The 22,315-nt window shown below is 41.7% G+C and overlaps 1 protein-coding gene across 1 annotated transcript; it reads right to left on the minus strand.

The window, feature by feature from the left end:
- Positions 1-1,035: 1,035 nt before the first annotated feature.
- Positions 1,036-20,121, minus strand: LOC142950144 (uncharacterized). Its single transcript, XM_076092045.1, has 9 exons — positions 19,924-20,121; positions 11,985-12,067; positions 10,419-10,579; positions 7,941-8,221; positions 5,752-5,877; positions 5,235-5,455; positions 3,554-3,774; positions 3,359-3,461; positions 1,036-1,249 (listed from the first exon to the last, which is right to left on the minus strand). Exons 1-9 carry the CDS (start codon positions 20,119-20,121, stop codon positions 1,036-1,038), a joined length of 1,608 nt encoding a protein of 535 aa, XP_075948160.1.
- Positions 20,122-22,315: the final 2,194 nt, after the last annotated feature.

Below are 22,315 nucleotides of genomic sequence, written 5' to 3' on the forward strand. Positions count from 1 at the left end.
CCACATGATGGCGCCATAGCTATTATTAGTTTTTAAGGCTGTAACCATGTACGTCTGCGTATTAAACCGTTCGGTACGAGGCTTACAATACATTTGATTAACACTAGAGCATTTGGAAAATGCAGAAGCTTTATTCAGGATAATATAATGTTTTCTGCGCTCATGTAGGATAGTGGTTCTCAGCTGGTCTGGCTGTGGGATCCACCATCATTCCTTAATGACAAGCCGCGACCCACAGAGTTCATTTTAGGATTTTACTTTCACAACTTGAACATTGAGCAGTACTACTGCTCTGCAATGTCTTTCCTCGTCTCAACCCCCTGTGTCTTTGGTGTGTGGTACATCTCACTCGAGTCAGGAAACTTGTCAGAATGCCCATATTTGATTGGCTGAGCTGCATCACGTGATGTGATTCACTACCCGACTAAGCCTCTGCTGTTAAGTTTCGTTTCACGATAGTCACGTGCTCGTCCACTGACCAATCACAGCACACTCTGCACCTCGCGGCATAGCTGCACATGGACACTGAGCTGCATGTAATGCTGACGTCATTATAGGCCGGCTAGCAGGCGCTGGCACGTCAAAGAATACGCCCAATATGTCAAACTAAAGATCTGATTGGTTGAACACTATGACAATCAACAATATCGTCCCCATTCACTTAAACTGCACATGGATGCACTCTCTTCTTACCTAGAGACACAGAGGTGAAATCTGATTGGATAAAAGCTCTACTTAAAACAAGCTGCACTGGAAGCAGAGCAACTGAGGAAGACAGTAGCTGTGCAATGAGAAAATAAGATAATGGGGAAAATATTTTATAAATGATAATACATGTAGTGTATTTAAGAAAAATTATAAAATTATAAAATAGATATAACTTTGTGATTCTGTTTAGGCCAGCAGAGAAGGCCTTGCAGGCCCTGACGGTCCACCACTGCCTAGATGTCAATGACCCAGCTACTATTTCTGTAACTCACCATGGTTTCCACAAACAACTGCAATGCAGTGTTGAGTCTGGCGAACCAGTTAGAGTCACTGTGTGATGGCTGGGATGCTGCGAGATCTCTTCATGATCAGACACACCTCTACGTCGGGGAGGCTGTCCTGTTTATTCTGGGCACACCCCTCGTCTGCTGCAGCCATGTGCAGATCAAAGCGCAGTGACACCGACTTCTTCCGCAGCTTGGGATTCCCTCTGAAGAAAGAGCTCTCCCACTGCTTTATCACCTGGTCAATCTTCTCGGTCCTGGAAGGTTAGAAGGTTAGAAGCCATGGCAATAAAAGGTGATGTTAATGTTTTCGGTCTCTATTCGGTTTATGTGTCAAATATGTTTTCTTTTGTTCTGGAAGATTTATAGTATTTGATATGCAGAAATAATTTATCTTTCATTTGAATGTGAATGTCAACTGCCGGCAGTCAATTTGTTTCTCGAAAGTATTTTTGTGTGTCATGTAATCCCATGTGGGATGGACCACTTCAATGGTACTGTGTTACAAAACTATTTAAAAATCCTTTCATTCATTTATGCTTAATACACCTGGTTGAACAGTAACACCAGGGGGCAGTAAGAGAGAACATTTTAATTTCCTTAGATGCGACCTGGTATAAAAGCTATATAACAGAAAGTACACCCCCTTTAAAACAACATGCAACCAGTCTGGCACTGACTAACTGAGGATCAGGACCTGGGATCATTGTCAACCAAACTACATCGCAAATGTCTGTCTATATGCAAGTGTGTCAGTCCAATATTCACTCTCCTTTTAGCCTGATGAAAATATCTATCTGCTGTTTGCCACTTAGCAGGTAGCCTACAGTGGGGTTATTAGAGCATGTTTGCGGAGAATAGAGGCATGCTGCGACTGGAAACAAGGTTGATGAGTGCAGCGAGAGTCAGCCAAAACAATACATTTGTAAAATCTAAACAATGCTGTGTACAGCGCAGGTGAACAGCAGAGTCGAGTAATTATTTTCTGTGGGTTCGACACCACGAGCAACCTCTTTCATAACACAGTTACTAACATTTAATCAATTTCTAATGGAAAAAATTAACAGTTTTAGCAATTAATAGTCCATACTACCACAGCAAACACCACAATACTGTTCTGGGGTGAACATATTAATTGGGACACACACGATGTGTAGCACTCTTGCCTGTATACACACACACACACACACAGAGAACTCTCATCGGTGCTCTGACCATCGGGTACAATTAACCACATCTGCTGTCATTTATAACCTGCTGACGGCTTTTACAGTTGGTTAAGACACATCAGTGAGTAGAAAATATTGTCTAGTACCATGAATCTCAGCTCCAATATCACCACAGCTTTTGACTATGACTGTGACGCAAACAGCATCGATGACATGCACATTAGGAATGTTTTCAACTGTACTGGCCTGTGAGGTAGTTTTAATCGGGAACATTCAGCTGGCTAACACTGTTTCCATCAATACTTATAGGTGCCTTGATGCTGGAGCATTACCTAACAAAGTAGTCGACCAACTTAATGCTTTTGAAAGCATCAAGAATTAATGGGAGTATTTTACAAGGTAATGCTTCCTGTCTGACGGAAATGATGAGGATAAGGAGTCAAGGAACATTCAGTTAAAATAAATTAAATGTCCCTTGCTATCAGTACAGAATCAATCAAGTGACAGAGGGACTTACACTGCGATCTGCTGCTCACAGACAAAGTAAATACTCTGGTTGGAGTGACTATACATGTGTAGCTCTCTTATGATATAATGCATGAGTGTGTGTGTGTGTGTGTGTGTGTGTTGCTTTTTGGATCGTTGCATGTGGCTGGTAACACCCGAAGCATGACCAAAGAATTCCGCCCATGTCTCGTCCAACAATAACAGGTGTCACGCCCTGTAGATTCCATACCAAGGCTGTATCTCTCCACATCAAACACAACCCATGAAAGGTGGAACATTCCCATGCAGCGCTATGATGAATTACTCATGGGAACCTGTGCTGTCAACTAAATGTTTTATGCCTCATAACTTGTTGAGCGTGTAATGGTAATTCCTCTGAGAGCTTGTACGTCTAGTCATCTGGACCAGACGTCGTCGGGGTGGAGATGAGATGGATGATTGTCTGATCGTAAACTAACGAGTCATTAAAAGCTCATCGAGTCAAAGCCTAAGAGGTGTGAAGGTTTCAGGAGATTAACCAAGCAAGAAACTATGTTGTTCGTAGTCAAAAAAGGCATTTATCTAGGCAATGTAGCGCAGCGCTCTCTGAAGTAATGCTGTTGGTGCTCGCTACTACAAAAGGCCTATATGTCGGACTGAACCAAAGGCGCTGACTACAGGTCGATGGGGGGAAAAAAGATCAATACTTACTCAATGGTGCCGTGACCCTCAGCACTCTCCCGCACCACATTGCCCTGAAGAATCTCCTGAGTCTTCACAGTGGAGATTGGCAAGTCTTCATCTTTTTCTGGCTCTGTGAGAAGACATTGATGAGAAATCATAACAAGATATGACTGTAGTAAGAGTACGTGTGTGCGTGTGTGCGTGTGTGTGTGTATGTGTTACCTGTGAGTATCACAAGGCTTTGCTGTCTTTGCAGTATGCCTTTCTTTAGCCCGCTGTCTGCTGGGAGGAGTGACGGTATTTCAGGCAGGGGCTCAGACTTGGGTTCGTCTGGAGTAACTGCAGGGTCACTGAAGCCGTTCTCTAGCCCTGTATCCTTCGGCTCCTCCATGGAAAACCTCCATGGCCGTAGACCCATTGGCTGCCCATTACGGCCCATATATCTGCAGGCAGAAGGGCACAACATTCTGTACAGGAAATTATGACATCTATGTCCAGCGGTGAGCAGGAGCCTAGGAAAGGGCTAAAAAAAACCAGGGGAAGAGTTGTAAAACTCCTAGAAAGACCTGCTGGAAGGTCTGACACGTCTACCCAAGCTCACTGGATTGATGCCACCAACATTTGTGTCTCGCAGTGTGCTGGTATTACTTTGAAGTCATCGTCATTGCTAACCTCCATGACGATAACTGAAAGTGAAAAACTTGATTCATGATCTTCTTGAAATACCATCTGCCCCTCCTCGCGTCCGCCTTCTTTCCTTCTCTCATAAGAGCTCTCTTTACACTGCCTGAGCAGAACTCTGGATGGTTAAAAGATGATATAAAAGTATTGTGCACTGATCTTTCAGTATCATCTTTTGTCCCTTTCACTTGGTTAATTTGCAGACATACCCAACTCACAAACCTTTGAGCTTTTATGTGTGCAGATGCTTCAGTGAGAAAGAGTCATTTTCACTGTATGAGGATGGTCTCGTCTCTTTTTTTTTGTCACACAGCCTTTTGTGCTCAGTCACCACCCTTCTCAAATATGAACAAACAATCCAAATTTCAGATGCCACGTCCTGTCTCTCCTTGGATCAATGAAATCAGTCGGCTATATCCTGAATGAAAAGCATTCAAAGACATCTAGAAGCACCCCAATCTGTATGTAACCTCTATGTGTCATAAAACTAAATTACTTTAAAAACTATAAAATGATAATCACATGGTTGAGGCAGCCAATGTGTTAAATTGGAAAGGAGCTGGATGAGAGATGTCTACGATAATTAAAGGCCATGCCAAAAGAATGGAATATTCCCTAATTTGACGATGGCAGGAAATAAGTTATGAGACCAGACATTTTGTCTGATTCAAGACAGAGCTGCATTTCTAGGCTATGAATTACTGGTAGAAGGTTTGTCTTTTTCACTTATCATTTATGCTTTTTTGTTTGTGCAGATAACTGGAATTTGTAATACATTTCCAATCACAGTTTTTACATGTCACTGTGTTGCTTGGCCGTGCTCTACAGCTTCTGTCTCAACCTGCAATTAATAGTGTGGGTTTTCAGTTTCAATATCATATCTAAAGAAACAAAATAGTAATTATTTTGTTTACTTATTTCTGAAGTGGAGAAATTTCTGTCTTACTCATGTCAGTGTGTGTGTAGTCTGCAATTTAGATTCAGACTTTGCTATATAATATTGTGTATTAATATACTAGCCTGTCTTTTCTTTATTTGCTGCCCTGTTCCTTTTTTTTCAGATTTTGAAGATAAAGTGGCTCCATTGTTCTGGGGAACTCTTTTCCACTACAAAATATTATTTAATTTCCTGGTTGACACTAAAACCACAAAAATGCCAACTGAATAATTTCTTCCTGCTTTCTCTAACGTTTCCATTCCTTTCTCGGCATCTTGCCCTAACCTGCCCTCTTCACGCTCCAGCAGACGTCGGTAAGTGCCGATCTCTCGCTCCAGCCTCATCTTGGTGTTGAGGAGCTGGCTGTGGCGCTGGCGTTGTGTCGCCAGCCCGCTCCTCACCTGCTCCAGCTCGCTCTCCAGCCCAGCGATAACCTGGGAAAGGTCCTGCAGCTGGCTGGAGTACACCCGCTGAGTGTTCTGCAGGGAGCTCTCCAGGCCTTTCTCCTGAAAAACAAAACGCAGGGAGCTTTAGGATAATGACTACACAGTTATCCTTAAATTTGATTAAGCGTGTGGAAGCTAACTATGTTAGAACTTAGTCTAATAGTTATAAAAAACAAGAGCGTCATCCCTCACTGGCTTCCCACCACAAACAGTGTCAGTTGTGTTTGTTAGCTTGGTCTGGCCAAGCTCCAGGCCCTGCTGATTAATGCTACATTCTGAGCTACTAATGTATATTCTGTTTTTCTAAACCGGGGTGGGTTAGCCGGGGTGATACGTGATGATGTGTGATTTCTTACCAAAGCATGTAGGGTCTCAATCTCCACCTGCAGTGAGTGCCACTGGCTCCTGGCCTCAGCTAGCTCGGTCCGGGCCTCCCTCAGGGCAACGCCACCGAGGCTCACCTGCGTCCACGCTGCCTCTTCCTGGGTGAGGTGACAGGGATGAGACAGAGAGCCCCAAAACCGCTGCCACCATCTACACACACACACACTCATTTGAACTTCTAATCCCCAGTTAACTTTATACACCTACACCTTGTGGGTAACAGTTTTTTTTCCCATTGGCATTCAGTCAGAAAATCAGAGGAGAAGCAGCTGCAGGTGATGCTATTGGTAGTGTGTGTTTCAGCTTAGGTAAACAGACAGGAGAGCAGAAACCCAGACCCATGTGTACACACAGCTGTACAAGCTGTGTGTACACTGTACAGCTGTAGAGCGCTTCACACCCTCCGTCCTCGCCCCGTTCAATGCAGTGAAGCAGCGAAGTTATGACAATATTTTGACAGTAAAAACAAAGGAAGATAACTAAAGTTATGAAAATTAAATGACAAGCAAATTTAGGCTAAAATCAGCTCTTCATTACTGACAACACTGGCAAACAAGATTCCTTATCTTACATACAGTTGAATGTCAAAGGGCATTATTAATCCATCTGTCATCTCAGGCAGTGATGGATGAGACACTCGTAATTTTCTATAATAAGTTTCTCATTATGCAGAATGGCTCCTGTCACAATGTTATACTATTATATATTATATTACATACTTAACATGTACTACAAGTAGCATTTTATTAAATAATGCAGTCGAGGTGAAGTCAATTTAAACTTATATTGTTTGATGGTTTGATCTATAACAATGCATCTTATCTTATTTGACTATCATTTGTTTGGCGTGACGGCGTGACGCCAAATTCCTTGTATGTTCAACATACATGGCAATAAACGGTTCTGATTCTGATTCTGATCATTTGTTTTGTATATAAAAGCTTGACTAATAAACAAATAACTATTACAATCAGATTCATTTTGTAAAAAGAGAAAAATTTCGCTCTGGAACGTAATGATGTAGAAGTGTGCGGTAGCATCAAATGGAAATACGAAGCAAAGTAACTTTAAATTGTTACTTTACAGAACTGATGTTTTTTCATACACCACTAGTGTATAGTGTATAGTCTATGCTATTTTAGCTCCTTTTCTATTCTCTTGGCTTTTTAATGTTTTTAATTGTATCTAAATGTCCTTTTGTGGAGTGTTTATTTAGCACTTTGTTTCAATGCTTTTGATGTTTTATGTAAAGACCTTTGAATTACCTTGTTGCCGAACTTTGCCAACTCATGGAGGAAATAATGCAACTCTTCCCGGGAAGCACAGATTTTGTTTGTTTAATATCGTAATATAACATTGAGCTGATTGCATGTTAATATTCATAGTTTAGCACTTTTCTTTTAAAAAAAACAGAGCTTTATTTTAGATGTAAATATCATCCATGATAATTATGGACATCAAGCAGGCTTTTGACTACAGCATTAACTCTTGTGTAACCACTGTGTTACTTTGGGGGGAAAAGACGGAGAAGGTCTCATGCAAACAACAGCATTTCATAAAACCTGCTCCACTTAAGCACTGTGGTTGCTTTGCAGCGCTTGGCGAAGACACTTTATTATCGCTGTCAGACCAAAGTCATTGTTCTGTGGCAGAGGAACACTGGGATCATAAAAGGCACCCATACTGCGCCTTTTCCCGTAATAACAAAAAAGAGGACAGTTAGGCTAAAACAACAGTAGAAACGCTGCTATTACTGGATAAACAATGAAACATCTTCAAGATATATGAGAATACTCAGGTTGTAATTTGGCTCATTCATTTTTAATGAAGATCAGGGATCATTCACTCAGAGAAGTAACTGATCAAATGTTGTAACACAATACTGTCAATGTGTGTAACAGTAAAAAGTGAGTGAGGAGGCAATCAGGCAATAATATACACAAGCATGCAAGGCACAAGCCCTAAACCTACAGCCTTTCAGCACAGTCAACAACTCTGCTAAGCATTTAACTCCAGCCGAGCACAAGCATCACTCAGCCTTGCCTATGGGATAACCTGGAGTGGGTCTTGAGGGTGTGTCTGGCTGGCAGTGGGCCAGGACAACATAAGAGAGACATAAAAAAAAAAAAACATAAGTGAAGATGCAGTAGTATATGCGTACCTCACTGAGAACTCCTCCATGTGTTCTGGATGCTGCTGCTGCCGCTCCAGAGCGACTGGGCCTGACCAAGCCGGGGGGTGGATTTGACACGGTACCCAGGCCAAGGTGTCTCTTGCCCAGGACGGGAAGTCTGCCATGGTCACACTGCGCTCTGATTCGGTCGAGGAGCTGGGTGAGCTCCATCCCTGTGCCATCCTCCTCCTTCCCTCCTGCTACTGCTGCTGCTGTGGCCGTCGCTAACAGAGCATCGCAGGAGCTGGCCCGCTGCAGCTGCAGCAGCCAACCAGATGGAGCAAGAAGATGGGGAGAGAAGGAGAGAGAGGGAGAGTGTAAGACAGAGAAAGGGTGAGAAAGAGAGTGAGTGATGTAAAGAGTGAGAAGAGAAAAACAAGACAAAGAGGGAGAAGAAACTTGTTTGTGGATGAATAGGTGCAGAGGAGAAAAAGATGGCAAGAGTGAGTGTGTGTATGCGTGTGTGTGGGGCAGAGAGTCCACGCAATGCAGAGGTAAGAGACAAAAGAAAAATCAGTTATTGAGCCCTACGTGTACATATGTGTGTGTAAGTGAGCATGTGTGTGCATCTGTATGCAGGAAAAGACACTTGAACTGAGGGAGGGAAGTATTAGTCAGCAGGAATAAGGAAATGAGGAAGAGAGGAGGGGTGGATGAGGTCATAGTAAAGGGACAAGACATCATTAGATGCTGTGAAATGAATCCCTTACAAATCAAATGCACACACACACACACACACACACACACACATGACGCAACACTAATGTCAGGGTTGGAAGTATAAAGTACAACAGGCTACTTATAATTCAACTGTTGTAATAACAATGATAAGTGATTTTATACTGTAATGTTCAAATACAATAAATTACACACTGATCATTTTATCTGCTCTTAGAACTAGTTGTCCTGGTCAGCATTAGCATCATGTTAGTACCAATAACAAGATAGCAAAACAGCAATGTCAGCTGGCGTAACACTGCATTTTCAAAAAGGACTGTGCAAAGCAAAATTAAGAGTCAACAGCCACGCTCGCAGATCTGGAAAGCTGAAATGACAACTTCAATTTTTAACCAGATTTTCCTATGATTTTGCATCTAAATGACTAATGGGGACACATTTTTCTAAATTGGTCTGGTATTTAGCAACACAACCATGGCAGGCAGCTGCTAAAAGAGCTGTTATGTAATCCTTCACTGTAATTGACCCTTTGCTAACCCACACACACGTACACACACTGCTACTGGCATGGAGCCCACACTGTCACTAACTGCACTCCCTGAAAAAAATTCATCTAATTTTTGGAAAAACAAAAAAGCGATTTTAGAGAAAATCACACAGAAAGATCCTCAATAAGCGTTTGAAGGACATTATCCAGGATGTTAAACTGATTCAGGAGTGAAAACAGGTTGAAAGAGAAAGATAGAAGCTAAAGCCTACATATCACCAGGCAATGGAGACAGAAGACAATTAAATTAAGGAACAACACTGTTCCTGTAGAGCTGGGTAGGTCTTTTATTCACTGTTGTAATGATTATATATCAAAAGTAGCATGTGTAAACATGCTGTTAACCTTCGGTAGCTAGCGTAGCATAGAATTCCTAACGCTAGAAGAGAAATGTAACGGACAACTTTTTAATGAGATGTACTCCCATTCTTGGATTGAAACTACCGACAGACTGGTTAAGTCAATGCAAGGATTCCCCAAACTGGCAAAGCTGGCACAACAGTATGTCTGCATTCTCGCAAAATAACTTCCAAGGGGGTGTTTTCTAGGGCTGTACCGAATAGTTTGAAGCTTTATTCGTAATGTTGAGACATTCAAAATATTATTAAACATAAAACATTGAGGGCACTAGTCCACCTTCAGCCTTTTCTCCCCTCCTCTCTCAAAAACAAAAAAACAACATGTTTTTATCTAACAAAATATTCTGCTTCAATCCATATTTGTTGGTGTTAAGCCTGGATTGATTGTTAATGTTACCAATAATCGATTAAAGAAAGTGCTTACAATTTGCCACCATTGTGAAGAAAGACGTTTTATTTCTCTGTAGGTTACTTTTCATAATGTTGTCAGACACTTGTAATAACAATCTGAGCCTGTCAGTAGCAAAAACAAGCCCTTTTAGTAGATGTATATTGACGGTGCGGAATTGACTCTCTGTTAAGTCCTGTTATTTAGGCAGACTGTCCAACCTGTGGAGCTAACATTAGCAGACATCATTACAGACGTCTTTAACTAGCATTAGCACGTCTATGCTATGCAAGCTACTGAAAACGTGTCTATTGTCACTTTAAAATAGAAAGGGTTGTAGTGTGAGACCGTGCATGCATACAGATGGAAAAGAAACACCATCAGAAAGAAAGATAGACAGGCACAGTGTAAAAGGCAGAGACATGACTTTGATAGAAAAAGGGAAAAGAAAGAAAGAAAAATATGTCATAACACGCATTTGCAGGCAGCACATTTAGTGACCTCAAACTCCTGGTGCATCTCCTGCAGATCTGACATGGAGTGCCGAAGGTCTGCCTGCAGCGTCGTGCTGCTCTGATCTGCCTTCCACTTTGACTCCCTGAGCAGAGCCACCTGTTGCTCCAGACGCCCGGTGTTCCTCTCCTCAGTCTCACACCTATGAGGTGACGTCAACAGACAGGGCTTTACTGAGCCCCATTCTGTGTTTATTGTCAATCATTTAATCACGACATACATAAATAAACACAGGGAAGAAAGGGTAAAAAGGCCAAAGAAATTACATTCATTCAAATTGAGCCATTTATCAGTTTAAAGTCCAATGGAAAGTATTGACATATTCCGCCGACTTGGCATATATGCAGATTAACTAAATTTAAAAGGGGATTGCTGATAATAGTAAAATTGTTACGGGGAGTACGCTTGGTCTATGTCACTTTATCATATACTTTATTAGCTCATTTACACAGAAACAACAACAACACGAGTCACTCCCTACCCGAAGAATAAATTATAATCTGATGCTATCATGAGTTCAAATGTAATCCTGTAGAATGTTGTTTTTGGTGAGAATCCTGAATAAATACTGTTGTTTCAAGGAGATGTTTAGCACGGCAATATAAAATAGATATTATGACCTGTTTAATTTCCAAACACTAGCTCCCAGCAGCTTATAACACATGATTAAAACTACTAATGCCAAGATTTTTTTATAACAATCATTTATATCCTAATCAATTCAATTGTGTTTTTACGCAATAGATATAGTATTTTTGTTGTTATTGTTGGTGTTTTTAACTCACTGATGCAGGATCGGTACTTGGTATCAGTAAGGAAAATAGATAATAGATAATAGCTAGTGAGTATCCACTAAGGGATTGAAGGTTGTTTTAGCTGAAAGATCCCATTTTGGTGCGTGCCAGTGAAGGAAGGTGTTGCAGAAATCATAACTACAAGTCCAAAGGATGAAAAAGACCTTGACATCATTTAAATGTGTCATAAAAAGAGTCCAGAGTCTCACAGTCACACTCAGCGGGTCAGGAGACATCAGGTAGAGCTGTAAATAGAACAGGTTGCCACTGTCCTTCAGGGGTTAATGGCTGACAGCGGAGGTATGGTGTGTGTGTGTGTGTGTGTGTGTGTGTGGGGGGGAGGGGGGTCTTGGTGTCACTCTGCATCAATACATAAGTGAAAGTGCCGACACAGCACAAAGCCCGGCCTGGATTTGTATGCAGGTTGGCTAACAGGAGCGGGAACTGGCCCGAGTTAGATAACAGACGACTGGAAAAGCATTGCAGCAGGATGAAAACAGGAAGTGTTTGGTAGTTATTCTACATCTATGCTTCATATATTGTGATGCCTTAATGGGCCAGTAATGATAATCACACATTTTCTTCTCGCATGTTACCTGTTATACTATCTAAAATCTGTATTTTCCTCTTCTGTGTCTGATCACTTTAGACATAAACTGTGTGAATGGGTGTACATTTTTTTTGGGATGCGACCTCATGCCTGATATATTTAGCGTTAGAGTGTTAGGAAAACTACAGCCAAATACAGCTGACCTGGCCTGGATGACAGCAGCTCTGGACTTCATGCTGTCAGACTGTAATGCCAGCTGGGCATTCTCCATCAGTAGGTTACCAACCTGACAAAACAAAACAAAAATACAATAACATGAGATTAGATCAAGGAAAGTACAAAACCATAATGCAATTCTACAGCATTTTCTATGAGAATGTAAGTGAAATTGGTTTAGGCTGAGCCATTCGGGTGAAATCTACTGAAAACATAAAAGTAAATGACTATTTGAATACTGAATGTTTTATCAGCAACAAGTGATATTTTGAATTGTATGTCCTACATCAAAATATGCAGATACTGTATTATTAATATTGTTTTATTTTTCACTTCATTATCTCTGAATAATAAACTAATAGTCCTTTTTCACAGCAGACATTTTGCCTTGTCATTGTATGAAAAAGTACAACTGGTGGAATAGCCTTTCTATCAACGATGACTGTGTCTCCTTTTTCTACAATCGTAGTAATACTAGTAAAAGCTTTGATGCTCGTACATTGCTTGGCCTTCGGTGTTGCTGCTTGCGACTTCCTCAAGAAACGCTCATCCAAACAACTCCACCACACTCAACATAACGCTTCTTTGGGTCCAATACACCTGCCGTGACATAGTTGCAGCCCCACACAATGCTAGAGTATACACATCATTTGGTTGCAAAAGCTTAAACAAAAATCGACTAAGAGCAAGCTTTGCATAGCAAGCTTTGCATAGCAGGCTGTGCGGGCGGGAGTGTAAAAGTTAATATAGACTGCTGCAAGAATGGGTCCTAAAATCATAAATGAGTATGAGTATGAGTTAGAATTTTTGCACTTCCGATATCCTCGTCTCATAGTTAATGGTTTTTTAAAAATGGGTTTTTGTCTGTCAGTGGTTATCACAAGTTGGTGTATTTAGTTTGGGAAAAAAACCAATTCGCTTTTTGTCGAGGGAACCAGTGCGATGATAACTTCCTCCCTGCAGCACTGTATTGTAGCGAGTGACAAAAGGCGAGCTGTACTGAGCGGTCCCCTCTCAATACACTACACAATGTGTACATAACAAACTCCGAATAAATATATCCCGTAGATCTCTAGAGCTCGCAGTCAACACTGCACTTCATTTGGTCCTCAGCAATACACCCGCCAAGTGTGAGGAGGATCGGATGAACGGTTGAGAGATGGACAAACAGACAGATACTCCTTCCATTTTAGTTAGATGTCATTAAACAGCTAATTTATCAAATGAACTTCTTTGTTGACAAGGGTAGGGAAGAACAAGGGAAAACTTATGTATTACTAAATGAATCCACTCCCTTAAAAACTGTGATGACTAAAAGGTGTTGCACAATCCACAAAAAAACATTAGCTGACATCATTATTACAGTATCTCTTTTTTAAAAGATGATCACAATCAAGACTACATAATATATCAATTCTCTAAACTTGTAAATATTTGATAGAATACTGAAATAATCAGGTTGACGTAATAGTTTGGAGTAATGGATATTGAGGTTTATAGCACAATACAATTCAAATGTTTTTTGAATTGTTTAAAAAACTGAAGTTGAAAGCGTAACAAGTAACATTCAAAACAAATTAGTGATTACCTCTCAGTATGTACATCATACTGTATACATACTGTACATGGAATAAAGCTAATATCTTCAACACAGCCAACAAACAACTGTATTTATGTGTTTAACATTAGCAGTGGCTGAAATTCGCACAATTCTTTCAAGATTTATTTAATTCTTTAAAAAAAAGTGTCTCCTTGACTTTTATCTCACACACAAAGATGCTAGCACACCCTTATTCCCTTTTGTTTTCTCGTGAGTGCCACACTTTCAGAACTAGACACACCCATGTTGAAGGCAAGCCAGAGATAACACAGAATATTCCATAACATTTATACCTCACAGAGACACTCAACAGGATGGAGATGTCTCAATACACTCTCATTTTTGAGCTCTAGTGTGATGAGTGAATCTGCACTCTGACACAATCTCATATTATTGTTTTACTAGTCTGTGTTGTAAATAACATAATAGTTCTTAAGAAGATAAATAGAAAAGTAATCCCATAAGTTATTCATCACTGAACAATGCAACTACTAAGAGGTTGCTCATAGTCATGGGAATACCAGCCAAAGCTCTGGAGACGAGCTATGTGACACGGTATGCAACAAGTCATTAACGTGTCTGTCAGTCACACTTACTCATGCAGAAAGTGACTATTGCACAAGGGAGCAGTTAAAAACCATCATGTCGAATCATGTGAGATCACCAAACCGGTTAGTATTAATGCGGTCTACTAAGTGGAATGGCCTTTAAAGTAATGAAGCTATAGTGTAAGTTCGGTCAGGAAGCCCATTCTTTTGCACGCTTAGGCCTGTAGTTTATTTCTCATCCTGCTCCGAATTTCCCGCTGTCATCGTCTGGGGCTGTCAATCGTGATGTCAGCTCTTCTTATCAGCTGGTCACATCTATACAATCACTACATTATTCGTCTTATCATCTTTCAGCTGTCTCTTTTTAAACACAATTGTCTTTTGTTACTTGTAATACAATTCTCTGCTTTAAGAAGGTCTGTGTTTCTTGCTGCATTTTTCCACGACAATTGAAATAAAGAGTTCGGCATTCTTTCAGTGTGTGACAGCCGGTGTCTGTCTGCGTCTAACCCAGACACAATGACACACATTATCTGCTACTAATCCTCTGCAACAAGTTTGTTTGATGTGGAGTTACCTCTCACCTCATTGACTTAGTACTGTCATTTTGTTCACTTACGGATTTTAAAAAAATACAGATCATTCAAAGTAGCGTACTTGACCCATAGTTACACATCACAAATAAGCATTTCATTGCTCTCTTAGTTCAAAATCTTTGGTAAAAAAAAAAAATCTTTGGTGAAAAAACAACAACCTTTGGTTTCAAAACGAAAAGCTTTGGTTTCAAAACGAAAAGCTGAGCTGAGTTTGGATGTAGTGGGCGGGGCATACGCTGCTGAATGTGCCAGGAGTTTCTATTGGTCGGTTTGACTTGGCTCTCGGTATCTGCATCCATTAAACACAGACGGGAGGTTACGGTGACATGGAGGTAAATTGACATTATACTGCTCTGTTTTGTCAAAATTATTTTAAATGTAACAGCACTTCACTTTGTTTTCATGTTGTTAGTGTCTCTTTTTTTAAAGAACGACATGGAGGGCTGCTGTGTTGACATGAAGCTCCGCTTTCTCGGTCGGAGAAAACTAAGCTCATAGGATTTATTTTAAATTGTGTCACACATGCACAGCTAACCTTAGCTAACATAGCCATGCCTCAGGCAAAGTGCATGTAACGTTAGCCCACAGTGGGCTAACGTTACTCCCTTACCGGGAGCTATAACATCACATGTTTGTTAAAATCATTGGTTAAGTTACGTGACATTTGTAGCTGACAAGCTAGCTAACGTTAGCTGACAAGCTAACTAACGTTAGCGGTAGCTCGACTGCCTGCATCCGACCGTAGTTAAGCCTTGTAAAGTAACTTTTTTTGCCTTCACTTTCAAACTTCAGAGGTTGAATCCAGTGGCGGGCCGTGCATTTTTTATACCTAGGCCTTCACTGTTGTCCTGCAGCTGAAATACCACCTTATAACCACATGATGGCGCCACAGATATTATCAGTTTCTAATGCTGCGTTCACACCAAATGCATCGCGAATTATTCGCGCAAGTAGATTACATACAAAGTCTATGCACAGACGCGATGAGACTGTCGCGGCGCGAATCTGCGATGGTGCGTCGCGACGGACGCGAATCCACGTCAAACGCCAAATTGCCCCGATGCGCGAGTTGAAATTTTTCAACTTCTTTCGAAATATTCGCGTTACGCCCCGGCGCGATAGCCTATCAGCGTTGAGTTGCTCCCCCTGTCATCAGCGACGTCCTGCCGTTGTTGAATCAGGAAATAAATACTGTAGCCGTCTGTGTTCACCCAGAGCTCTACGATACCTCATATCAATAGAGACCGGACCAAACTATGTGTATAAATGTGTGTGTGTAAACCATATGGTACAAACAATGAATAGACGCTGCCGTATTTACGTCTACATGACGTTATTCTGACTGTTGGTGGAGCTGCTACAATGTTAGCATAGCCTAGCACCGATCCATCCCTGCTCCATTGAGAAGACAGGTAGCCTACAAATCGGTATCATTACGTAGTTATTTCGGAGTCTCTTTTTGTCGGTTTATTGCTGTTAAATCACAGCCAAATCAGTTTATTTTGTGTTCATACAGCTGTAGTAAACAGCGATAGCGACGTGTGGCTTGCACAATGTGGCTTGTGGCAGTGTGGCTTGCACAGTGAATACAGCTCGATAAAATCCATGGAGCTCCTCTGGACAATATTATGAACCCACACATGACGGCGTTTAGTTTCCCGGGATATCTGTGACTTCCACAACACGTATTAAGCAGAAATAGAGGTTATTTTTTTCATGGTTAATGGCGGACAGTTGAACAGCTTTCAGGGCGATAAGCCCCGCCCCCTCTCCGGCGCGTCCAGCGCGATTCACGCGAATGAACATTTGGTCCCGTGTTTTGACCGGCGGCACGATGGACGCGAATATGCGCGTGATGAATTTGCGACGCGTTTGGTGTGAACGCAGCATAAGGCTGTAACTATGTACGTATTAAATGTATGTACGTACGTACCTATGTACGTATTAAATGTACGTAACGTTCGGTACGAGACTTGCAATACGTTTGAATAGTACTAGAGCATCTGGAAAATGCAGAAGCTTATATTCAGGAAAACATAATGTTTGCTCATGGAGGATTGTGGTTCTCAGCTGGTCTGGCTGTGGGACCCACCATCACTCCTTAATGACAAGTTGCTGCCCAAAGAGATCGTCTTATGATTTTACTTTCACAACTTGAGCATTGTACGTACTGCTCTGCAGTGTCTTTCCTCGTCTCAGCCCTCTGTGTCATGGTGCATCTCACTTAAGTTCTCACTTAAGTTTCGTTTCAGGATAGTCACGTGCTCGCCCACTGACCAATCACAGCGCACTCTGCACCTCGCGGCAGACACTGAGCTGCACTAATGCTGACGTCATTATAGGCCGGCGAGCAGGCTCTGATACGTCAAAGAATACGCCCAACATGTCAAACTAAAGATCTGATTGGTTGAAGAATATGACAATCAACAATATCGTCCCCGTTCACTTAAACTGCAAATGGATGCAGGCCTCCGTCTGCAGGCCTGGGTCTCTGTTCTTACCTAGAGACAGAGGTGAAATCTGATTGGATAAAAGCTCTACTTAAAACAAGCTGCACTGAAAGCAGAGCAACTGAGGAAGACAGTAGCTGTGCAATGGGGAAAAAATATTTTTTTCAATATAATACATGTAGTGTATTTAAGAAAAATTATTAAATTATAAAATAGATATAGCTTTGTGATTCTGTTTAGGCCAGCAGAGAAGGCCTTGCAGGCCCTGACGGCCCGCCACTGGTTGAATCATATCTTACTGAGATTGTGACGATTTTACAGATAATTTATACTTCATATTATGTCCTTAAACGGACCAACAGGAGCTCAGGTTGTGAACCTGAAATATCACTTTAAGTCCGGTAACGTTACAAACGAGATTAATTACAAGGATAAACTGAATTTGAGTATTTTGCACATTTTGTTTTGTGGTGTGAAAATAAACTAACTCTACATTTTGTCTTGTTTTAGGGAGCCAGGAGCAAACGGCTCAGTTCATCAAGCTGAGGGGGAAGAACAATGGCCTCTTCACCAGGGACAAACATTCAGCAACTGTAGTTTGGAATTAAGACATTAGTCCATTTGTAATATCTCCATTTGACCATCCTATACTTAAGGTTACAGTTACATTAGCTCTACTCCTATATAAAGCATTTACATAGGACAACCAGAAGAGAGGACAATACACTTCTGATGTGTTATTGTGACTGTCACCTTTTTCTTTCTTTTATTTAAATTGAAATAAGACATCCATGTAAATGATTTCTATATGAATTTGTGTATATTCTGCTGTGTAAAATTTGTCAATCTTCTAAGTTTGCATCCATGTGTTAACATTATTGATAAATGTTTCTCTTTTCATAATTTTCTCAATGTGATTTAGACAATTTTGCAAGCAAAAAAAGCAACTTATAGAAAAAATATGAAATAAGTGTTACTGCAAGTTAATAAACACGTTTGCTGACATTTGTTTTGCTTGTTGTTTTTGTTAACTGTCCTCTGCCTTATGCTGTGTTCACACCAAATCATGGCGGCGCGTATTCATGGCGGCGCGTATTCATGGCGGCGCGTATTCATGGCGCTGCGTATTCATCGCGCCAATATGCGCCGCGTATTCATGGCGGCGCGTATTCATGGCGGCGCGTATTCATGGCGCCGCGTATTCATCGCGCCAATATGCGCCGCGTATTCATGGCGCCGCTTATTCGCGTCATTCTCGCTGCCGGTCAAAACGCCTGGGACCATTTGTGTCCATGTGTGAATCGTGCTGGACGCGCCAGAGAGGGGGCGTGGCTTATCGCCCTGAAAGCCGTTTAACTGTCCGCCATTAACCATGAAAAAAATAACCTCTATTTCTGCTTAGTACGTGTTGTGGAAGTCACAGATATCCAAGGAAACTAAACGCCGTCATGTCTGGGTTCATAATATTGTTCAGAGGAGCTCCATGGATTTTATCGAGCTGTATTCACTGTGTCTAGCAAGCCACACGTCGCTGTTTACTACAGCTGTATGAACACAAAATAAACTGATTTGGCTGTGATTTAACGGCAATAAACCGACAAAAAGGGACTCCGAAATAACTATGTAATGATGCCGATTTGATCGTAGAGCTCTGGGTGAACACAGACGGCTACAGTATTTATTTCCTGATTCAACAACGGCAGGACGTCAGTGATGACAGGAGGAGCATCTCAACGCTGATAGGCTATCGCGCGGGGGCGTAACGCGAATATTTCGCAGAAATTTCAACTCGCGCGTTTGGGGCGATTTGGCGTTTGATGCGGATTCGCGCTGCAAATTCGCGTCAATCGCGCCCCGCCATCGCAAACTGGTGACGCAAACAGGAAGTCCTCTGTAGCATAGGCCGTCTCATTTCGGAGACCGCTCGGTCCAGCCTTCATGGTCCTCAAAGGACACGGCCGACGTGGACCGCAAAGGCTGGGTCCCCCGAAGGATGCAGTTGCTGGATTGGGACAAAGGCAGTGTTTACAGCGGAAGCAGATACCAGGATCCAAGTCGAACCCACCAATAGAAACTACTGGCTCATTCAGCAGCGTATGCCCCGCCCACTACATCCAAACTCAACTCAGCTTTTCATTTTGAAACCAAAGCTTTTCATTTTTTAACCAAAGGTTGTTGTTTTTTTAACCAAAGAATTTATATTTTTTTTTAACCAAAAATTCTAGTTTCATAAGCAAAACTAGCAAATAAATTATTCTCAGTTTATATATTTTCACTTACAAACTTGATTTTTGATTGCAGTGCGAGAAATTTGCTTTTAAAACATTTTTTTTTGTTTGCATAATAAAGACACAAATATACCTTCATACGTTTATAGCCTCAAACCCAGGTTTAACCACCATTCACTTTCAGCCCTTGGATCACTTTCAAAAGAGTGTTAAAGAGTTGTTGTTACATGTGGCTTTAATCAATTAAATGAATGTTGCAAGCAGTTGTCAGCAACACTAGTCTGCTGCCTTTCACAACTGCTTCTGTTACCTGCAGGCTACTATGGCCATGAGCTGAAGTCAGGGAACATAATCTGAGCATAATCATTACACGTGAATATAAATAGTCTTGGAGCAAATCTGCAACACCTCATATCTTTTTCTGGCAACACTTTTTAATAGTCCGAGTGACTTTGAATAATCACCTGATAGCTACAAAATCTCTAGAAACAAACAGTGTCTTACCTGGACGCGGAGCTCCTTCACAGTGTTTTCCTGCTGGGACCAGTCCCGGGAGCGTGAGGTGCTCCTGACGGACCAGTCGGCTATCTGAGCCTCCAGCCGCTGGTTGGCCTCCTGCAGCCTGTTCACCTGCTCCAGGAAGCCCTTCAAGCGGATGTTCAGTCCCCACATAGTGTGACTGGAGTCCTGCAGCAAGTCCATGGAGACCTTAGAGAGCGCACATCCAAATGTTTACAGACACACACTACCAGGCGCTGACGATTCCATCACATGACACAGCCAATAGTGCCTATGATGGCCTAAACATTTAGACTGACAGACTTCGTTTCTTGCAGAATACATGCACAGTCCTACAAAGTTATAACAGCAAACAGTTCGCCACCCATTTCAGATCACACGCTGCAGAGGCGTTAACCAGGTAAATGTTTACCCAGTGATACTCACTTGTGGCAACGTGGCCTTATATGAATAAGGCACAGTAAGTGTAACGAGGCAGCAAAAGTCCCTCAGTCTGTTCTCCTGGTCACACTGCACCGATCCACCACTCCCTACAGATTAGCCACATTCCTCTAGAGTGATCTGGTCAACACTTTCTCCTTCCCACTGTGTCCCAGGTCATCAGCGGTAGGCCACCGAGACAGAGCAGACTGGCTGCTGTTAGCCTGCCAGTATCACCGATAGTCTGTGGTCTTCAGGATCACCCACAACAGGGATGTTCCTCCGTGCCCCCCCCCCCCCCAGGCAGCATGTGGGAGAAGGGAGAGCAGTGGGGTAAGCGCTGGACACAGTGCTTACATCACCAGCACTCTGGGGCCCTTTGTACTCTCAGATCCAGGATTACTGAGCCGCTTTCAAACAGGCAGCAACACAAGCTGTGGAGGGAATGTTCAGGGAGACACAGTGACAGGACCTGTGTGAGTATGTATTTGAGTGGTGCTTTAACAAGGGGTTACCAATACATGTACTATAATGAATGTGTCCCTGTACACTGCTCTGAAGTCAAGTAATACACACTTTGTGCAGAGTTACCTCTTGCTCAATAACAGTCTTGGCTGGTTTTAAAATAGCTGAGTTTGTGTCTGTCTGGGTCAAAGGTTTAATCTTCTAAATACTATAATGTGCCCTTCAATATTTCCTTGGATACAATGTTCAAATACATGCCACAACTACAGCCCTGTGTTTCAGCCATAGACTTTATGGTTTCAGCAGAGTCACATTATGGCTTCAGCGACTTTTTTATATACACTATCTTATACAGCCAGCAGATGATGTCACCACAGACATGATGCATGAGATGTATGTTTGGTTAAGCTGGGGCGTGACATGAAGATTGTATTGAATGTTTGAAGGCACAAGCTGTGATCCAAATGTAAACAAATGGGTCGGCCCACAAAAATTAAAACCTGTAATCGAATGGCTCAGAGAATAAAACTACGCTAAATTTACGTTATTGACGTTTACTCTCTGATTTCACGAATATGAGACTTTGTAACCACCGCTGCCCTAAAAGTGGAAGTCCCAGGCTAAATGCTAAAATATAGCATACGGGTCAGGTCACACTAACAAGTGGCACAGCGAGGTGACGTCTATATGTGCGCCTTTGTGACACATAGTGATGCAAGAAGCAATTACCTTGACGAGCAAGTATTGACTCAGCTGACGGGCTAACTGCTAACATGCTAACCAGTGTTGTCAGCTTCACAGCAATATTCAGCTTAAGTTTGATAACATTAGCCAGCATAAAATATATTTATATATTATATATATTTACCATATAAGACTGAAGTCGAACAACACAAAATAAAAGCATATACATTTTCTTAATTTTTATTCTTTCAACTTTTGGAACTTTTTGAAAAAAAAAAAATTCTTTCAAAAGTTATATAGCCTCACTTTAAAGGTGCCAAATTTGAAATTCATAACATGTCTATTGTCTCCACACGGCTCTCAACATAGACCTAACAGTGCACTTGAGGGAGAACCGGAGGGTGGGTGCTACGCTAACGCGAGGCCGCCGTGAGTTGTGGACGACGTTATCAGCTGTAAGCGGTGTATGAGAACAGTGAAGAGCAGCTGCCTTGAGCTAACCAGTGGGGCACGCTCACATGCACTAACATGCACTAACATGTACTAAAAGGCATGCGTGGCCGATCCAGCCATGTAAACAAAGCAAGGAGAAGCTTGGATAACAACATACACAGAGCGAGAGCGACTTCATTCTTCATTACTCAACTGTGTCTTTACAGAGCAAATAGTTGTTTGATGCTATATTAATACTCTGAATATCGTATAGAGAACCTGGTTTGATAACATTACAAATGTGTGTGAATTGTGAATGGTACAGTTAAATCTGAGTCTATATTAATACAGGGTTTCCCTGTTAGGAACATTTTCT

The sequence above is a fragment of the Anarhichas minor genome, unplaced genomic scaffold, assembly GCF_050575085.1.
Source record: "Anarhichas minor isolate MPS153535 unplaced genomic scaffold, ASM5057508v1 ptg000014l, whole genome shotgun sequence".
Lineage (NCBI taxonomy): Eukaryota > Metazoa > Chordata > Actinopteri > Perciformes > Anarhichadidae > Anarhichas > Anarhichas minor.

Excerpts from the sequence above, each read along its gene's own strand:
- LOC142950144 (XM_076092045.1), bottom strand. The coding sequence starts at position 20,121 with ATGGACTTGCTGCAGGACTCCAGTCACACTATGTGGGGACTGAACATC. Across the intron at positions 8,222-10,418 it reads CCAGGAGTTTGAGGTCACTA|GGCTGCTGCAGCTGCAGCGG; the intron begins AATGTGCTGCCT and ends CTCCATCTGGTT. Across the intron at positions 3,462-3,553 it reads AAGCCTTGTGATACTCACAG|AGCCAGAAAAAGATGAAGAC; the intron begins GTAACACATACA and ends GTCTTCTCACAG.